Genomic DNA, 6,743 nt, shown 5'->3' with positions numbered 1-6,743 from the left:
GGGTGCAACTTTCAGTTTTCGAACAAAGAAGATAATAATGGGCTAAAAACAAATAGTTATAATAAATAGTATAAATAAATTTTGTTTTTTAAGTTTTTCAAATTGAAAATATGATATTTCGTTATATTATTTATTACTCCCTATGCCGAATTTGTATTATTTCACAAGTTAATGTTGTCTATAGTCCTTAAATTGAATATATTAACTAATAAATGAGAACAATTTAAATTGCCAATTTATCGTTGGGGCTTATTAATCCAAGCACGTAATTAAACAAATTGAATTTAATTAACATTTACTTTAAAATTGTCATTTGCATTCACGTTTTGTTTTATATTGTCAAACATTTCGAATGAAACTCATGTCGTTTGTTTCTGGCTTAAATTAACTCGATTAATAATTAAAACATCGTTTTTTGATCTCATTTACCGAGTTTTTTCAATCGAAGCAAAATTCTTGTGATTTATAATTTTGTTTTTCTTTTTTTTTGTGTGTGTTTTTATTGCGAAATCAACGATGACGACTTTAACAGTGGCTCAAATTAATGAGATAATTGCAACGCTAAAGAATCTGAAAGGTGCCGACTGCCATTTGGATGAGGAAGTGATCCAAAGCTTGTGCCGGCAGGCACGCGAATCATTCACACGTCAGCCCATGCTGGTCGAGCTGGACGCCCCTGTGACCATTTGTGGTGACATTCACGGACAATATACAGATTTGATGCGAATATTTGAGGCATGTGGTTGGCCGCCACGTACGAATTATTTGTTTCTGGGCGACTATGTGGATCGAGGCAAACAATCCCTGGAGACAATTTGTTTGCTGATGGCCTACAAAGTGCGTTATCCGGAGAATTTCTTTCTTTTGCGTGGTAATCATGAATGCGCCAGCATTAACAGGGTCTATGGTATGATTGCTTTAGCTTAGTGTAAAACAGATAATTGTAAACTTATAATGATTGATAGGCTTCTTCGATGAGGTCAAGAGGCGCTATAATATCAAACTCTGGCGCACTTTTACCGATTGCTTTAATTTTATGCCCGTGGCTGCCATTGTGGGGGAGCGTATCTTTTGCTGTCACGGTGGCTTGAGTCCCAGCCTCCATAGAATGGATCAAATCCGCGAACTAAGCCGACCAAGTGAGGTGCCATCCAATGGAGTTATGTGTGATTTGCTGTGGGCCGATGTAAACCGGGCCACCAAGGGCTGGGGGTACAACTCGCGAGGGGTCAGTTTCACTTTCGATGACTCAATTGTTAAGCAGTTTATTAGAAGACACAACTTGGATTTGATTGTAAGGGCCCATGAGGTGGTTGAGGACGGCTATGAATTCTTTGCTGATCGCCATTTAATCACCATATTTTCGGCTCCAAACTATTGCGGCCAAATGGACAATGCTGGTGGCGTGATGAAGGTTACTAGAGATTTAACCTGTTCGTTTTACATATTGAAGCCCTATACAAATGACAATAAAATTGTATGCGACGGTGATGTTCCTGTAAATAACGGTATCGTATAATAAAGTGTGTAGACAGTCCAACATGAAAACAAATTGTGAAAGAAAAAATCACTTGAATACGAATATGTTAGACTGAAGGACTGTTGAAAGGTCAATGGCGGTACATTGCCCCCCATCCTAAGCCACAGAATCACCTTTAGCCGTTGCCATTGCCATTGCCATTGCCATTGGCATTGGAATGTCAGCATCAGCTGGGCAGACGACAGGTGGCTGGATGGATGGATGGATGGATATATATGTATATATAGATATATACATATGGATGTCTTTCAGACTGGCTGGCACGCATCTTTTGATATTTCATTTGCAACTTTTGCTCAGTCAAATGAATTTTACATGCCTCTTAACTTGAACTGACTGACTTGACTCGACTTGACTTGACTTCGAGTTGCCTCTGATGCCTGATGCTGATTTGCTGCAAATGAGGACTGATGCTTCTATTCTAACAACTTTGGCTGAGTTTTTTTGCTTTGAATTCTGGGATTCTGTGCTCAGTCTTGCATACTCAAGTACATGGAATATCTAAAGCTAAGTCTGGGCACGCTCGAATAATTTAATACCCCGCACACATATGTATGTACATATGTAGGACAAGTTCCGGCAGCCAAAAAATAAAGTATACAGTCCTCTATGTGTGTTTGTGTAAGTTTTGTGATCCTGTTCCTGCTCCTTTCTTATGGTCATACTCTTGGGTTCCTGGCTCTTAGCATTTGGCATGCACACAGCGTGCCATTTGACTGCAATTTAATGCGCTCTACCAACAAAACCGTTGCACGCTTTATGTTTTGCAAAATGACAAATCACATTTATTTATTTTACTGTCTAGCTATAAGCCAGGCCACTGCCTGATGCCTTATCCCCTTGGCCAGATGCACTGTGCAAAAAATGAATAAAAGCGAAAAAACTCCAAACTAAACCATAAAGAACTATCAATTGGCTTCTTTCTTTAAATCTTCTGAAAGATTCTATCTATATGTTAGAATAATTTTATGTGGGATATACATATATAAATCAAAACAATCTGCGTGTTTGCTGTGATTCAAGTTTTATAATTCGACTGTCTCGTCTTATGGGTTGGTGGTCCCTTTTTTCATATTCAAAGTTTTTTCATATACAAAATGTGATGCTACAACTTTTCTTTACGATCGCACAAAAACCCTTCGATGCACTTTTTTACGAGTTCCGCGTTTAGAGCGGGCTGCATCCTTGGTGCTATTTTGAATTTAACAAGCTACTGATAAACTTTAGTTCTCCAAGGAGTATATTGTGGTTTACATATGTATCTTCAGCCATTTCAATGATTGTTCGGGTGTTTTTCCTCTTAAGAAAACAATGTTTGATCAACATTTTATACAGTCGTGAAATCTTACACATAAACTAGATACCTATAAACTGGACTATGTGTGTGGTCAAGTGTTGATGTTTATGGGTCGTCTTATAATAAAGTACCTAACAACATATCGATGAATGTAAGTTTTACACGACATGAAATGATTCGAAAGGAAACTAAAATCTCTTACATAAAAAATAAGATCAAGAGACTGAAGAGGCAGAGAAATTAGGTAAGATCTCGATAGATAAGTTGTCGAAGTAGCCTAATCAGTTAATCACCTCAACAATGAATATTCGGGTTCGAGTCTTAGACTAGTGTATGGATGTAGTTTTCGTCTAAGTCGATGCTCATAGTTGCTATTGCTTGGTTGATAGTTTACAACTATATCCGATGCTGAAAATAATAATAATAGTAGTTAAGACCTCCGTGTATTAAGTAGTGATGGCAAAGGAATTCAATAATCGATTATTGAACAATTATTAATTATTGTTTATTATTAATCGCGGTTTATCGAGGAGAAACAAAAATAATTGATTAACAATTTTTCCGAATTTGTTGAAATTGTGCAGTATTTTTTAATACAGAGACCTTTTAACAAATCGTCACGAGTTCTGAAAGTTTCATTGGACCTTTAAGAGCGTAGTAGACGAATCATATCTTAGGTTTTCTAGGATATAATCTGTTTTTGATTGTTTAGATAATTGTTTTCTTATGTGTTTTATAACTGAATCTTAGATAAAAGGATTTTTGAAATGACTTTGTTCTAAAGAGTGGTTTTATATATATTGAACTACATGACACGATTATTTGAGAAATTTATGGTTTGACAATCTAAGTTATCAAATCAACATTTCGATACATTTAAATGGCGACTTTGCGCAAGATAATCGATTACTGCGTATAATATGAATAATTGTGACACTATTAATTATGTGAAAGCTTTTAAAATGATCTTAATAATTACAATCATAAAGGAAGAACATAAGAATATTATAATTTAATTCCTATGTAGTATGAAAATGCTGATGTACTTTAAATGGGCGTTTCCTTCTAAATATTAGAATTCTGTGAAGAATTGAATCACTGAGACTGAAAAAATATGTATATATTAAGCTTCTGTTCTTGCCACACGTCTTTCTGAATCACCTCCATCTTGAGTAAAATGTATACGTTTAAGAGTTGAATTCAATCCTAATTATATTCTGACAATAATGAATTTAATTGAGACTAGGTTTTCTTCAAGTGTAGGCCGCCATGAATAGTTACTTTAAAAGATGGTTGCTGGAAAAGTTGAGCATTTTGCAGCTTAAGCTTATTCCGACATTTGACATATTGATTTAAGTTTGTTTGGAACTTAAAGTGCCAAACCCAAAAGCTGAAACTGAAGCTGAGTTATTGATTTAGCTAAAGAACTGTTGCTCTGACAAGGTCTGGTTGAGTTATTAAATTACACAATGAAAATTTAACTTTTCCGTCACTGACAACCTGGCTTGCTGACTCACCTAGCCACCTAGCCAACTCAGTCCACGTTCTCGCTCTCTCTCTCTCTCACCTGTCGCTAGAATCTTTCCACCTGCCGATTTAAACTAGGTCAGTAAGAAAAGTTTGAGGTGACATTATTCTGTTACTGAGTTTAATTAGCAAACTACCCAAGTCGATTGCATCTGTTCAATGATAGCAAGCGAAGAAGCTGGAAGGAAAGGTTGGTGAGTGTGAGGGGAAACAGCGATGGAATCTGATGACAAATGGCCGACGAGATAAAGATGACTGATTGAGGATATTTTTAGGGAAAAGTTTAATTAAGAAAATGCTCGCCACTAATGACAACTAATGGGGCGACTAAGCTGATCACCTCAGCGACCAAAAAAATATGACTTTGCTGACTCTCAGTAGCAACATGATCAATTTTCATTTGAGTTGGTGTGTGTTGGTGTGTGTGTGTGTGTTTGTGGGGTGTGTGGAGGGTATGTGGCAGCAACAGCAGCTCGACTCAATCAAGTTAATGGCAGCCAAATGGCTTTTTGATGCGTCGTTGCTGCTACTGCTGCTGCTGCTGCTTTTGCTGCTGCCACGCGAAATGCCTTCATAAAAAATGATTGCTACGACCCACCAGGCCAGTCTTGGCCAGGCCCCTTAATGAAGAAGCGTGGACAATTTAATGTGAGTGAGTGTGTGTGTGTGTGTGTGCGTTGAGGTATAAAATGTTCACAAGTTGGCTTAGCCTCCAATTCACTGACTTTAGGGTGAGGCGTGTCCAACTTTCTTATTGACAATTTGAGCATTTTGAGGCGTTAAATTCTTATGAGGCATAAGTTGTACTGCCACCGTTTTCGTTTCGTTCCGGTTGGCCCTGCCACTTGGACCCTGCCCATAGTTAATAAAAACAGGATAAAGGGAAGGGCACTTCATAAGCCCAAGTTCTTTGCCTCTTTCATTGATGCCTTTAGCATTTTGATTTGCTTTCTCTGTTGCAGCTCCAACTTCGGCCAGTTGGTCGGTCGGTCTTAACCGAAAGTCTAATCAAATTAATGGAATCTTTCAACGCGATGTGAGTTTTTTCCTTCGTTTACCTTACATTTTCCCTTTGTTTCATTTTTCTTGTATGTACCAGAGGCTGGTACGATTCTCTTTAACTCATCATTCTCGAAATATCTTGTTTAAGACAAAATGCATTATGATGTACGCTGAATACCCTTGATATTTGGTTACTATTGTTGTTGCTGTAGTTTGTGGTTTGACTTTTGTTGAATATATTAAAATTCAATTATTTGTTTCTAACTCCTCGTGGTCGTGGGTTGGCAAAGAGATTTTAATTAATTGCATAATCACTCAAACAAAACCGCAATTCTTTCACACTTTCTACTCCTTTCCTCCTCTCACACTCTCCCTCTCTTTCTCTCTCTCACTCTCTCTTTCTCTTTTCTGTTGGCTTTGTCGTCTCAAGAGTAAAACTTGGTAAAGAAACAATCAAAATTCCTACTCTGACTCACTTCAACTCCCATCCCTTCCATCTACATACATTTTGCCTCATCCTGCTGAATGTGACAATTGTACAAGTGTTTTTAATATTTAATTGCTTTTTAAATGAGTCTGTGAGACCAAGTATTTGATTTTATTTGATGATGTAAACGCTACTAAAGGCACGTCCACCATTGCCAGGCGCCAGTGGAGCAGCAGCACCAACTCTGGCAACGACTGGTGGCAACTTTGCAAATTATTCAAAGCGCCAACAGCAGCGCAAAAGTAAATGTCCCAAGTGGCAATTTATCAATTAAAATTCTGCTTAACTACCAGAATGCCAAGGGAATGTCCTCGTCTCCTTCTCTACCTTTCTATACAGCCGTAGCATAGCAAGACAAAAAAAAAACAATATACAAAAATAAGTGAGAGAGTGAAAGAGAGCGAAAACCGTCGTCACAACAAGCATTCGCTATGAGTCTGCTTCAGGGCACCATCCTCCAATTCCAACTCCAATTCCACCTCCACTTGCCACTTGGCACTTTGCCACAGTTAATGTCTACTTAGTCCATCTGTCCCCTTCTGCCCTCTCTCTCTTCCTCGTGTTCGTGACGCTTCAATATGGTGGCCGCTGCATCTACTGTCATTCGATGCGTGCTTATATCATTGCTGCCACTCGATCTACCTGCTACTATCAAGTGGTCCTTTTTATTTTAATCAAAGTCCAATGGCAATAAATGGATAAACAGCAGAAGGACTCTGGTAATTAAATCAAGACTCAAGAAAGCAAAAAAACAGAAATCAATAAATATTTACTCACTCCTCAATCGGGCGTCGAGTTTTATTACTGATTCTCTTGAGTCTCTTGAAACTTAATAAAGTCCTAGAACCAAATTGAATTCTTCTTAAAGAGCTAATCATGACGCGCAGTTT

At 37.8% G+C, this 6,743-nt stretch overlaps 1 protein-coding gene across 1 annotated transcript; it reads left to right on the top strand.

Annotated features, from left to right (window-relative positions):
- Window positions 1–375: 375 nt before the first annotated feature.
- Window positions 376–2,435, top strand: LOC6643249 (serine/threonine-protein phosphatase PP-Y). Its single transcript, XM_002066169.4, has 2 exons — window positions 376–907; window positions 966–2,435. The coding sequence occupies exons 1-2, from the start codon at window positions 517–519 to the stop codon at window positions 1,517–1,519; spliced, it is 945 nt and encodes a 314-aa protein (XP_002066205.1). The 5' UTR covers window positions 376–516; the 3' UTR covers window positions 1,520–2,435.
- The last annotated feature ends 4,308 nt before the right edge of the window (window positions 2,436–6,743 follow it).

This window comes from Drosophila willistoni (assembly GCF_018902025.1).
Source record: "Drosophila willistoni isolate 14030-0811.24 chromosome 2L unlocalized genomic scaffold, UCI_dwil_1.1 Seg168, whole genome shotgun sequence".
Classification (NCBI taxonomy): Eukaryota; Metazoa; Arthropoda; class Insecta; order Diptera; family Drosophilidae; genus Drosophila; species Drosophila willistoni.
The sequence above is the reverse complement of the archived record's forward strand: the minus strand, read 5'-3'. Positions and strand labels throughout refer to the sequence as shown.

Bases quoted from the DNA above. Each gene is read 5' to 3' on its own strand.
- LOC6643249 (XM_002066169.4), top strand. From the start codon at position 517: ATGACGACTTTAACAGTGGCTCAAATTAATGAGATAATTGCAACGCTA. The intron at 908-965 runs GTATGATTGCTT...AATGATTGATAG, and splicing joins CAGCATTAACAGGGTCTATG to GCTTCTTCGATGAGGTCAAG.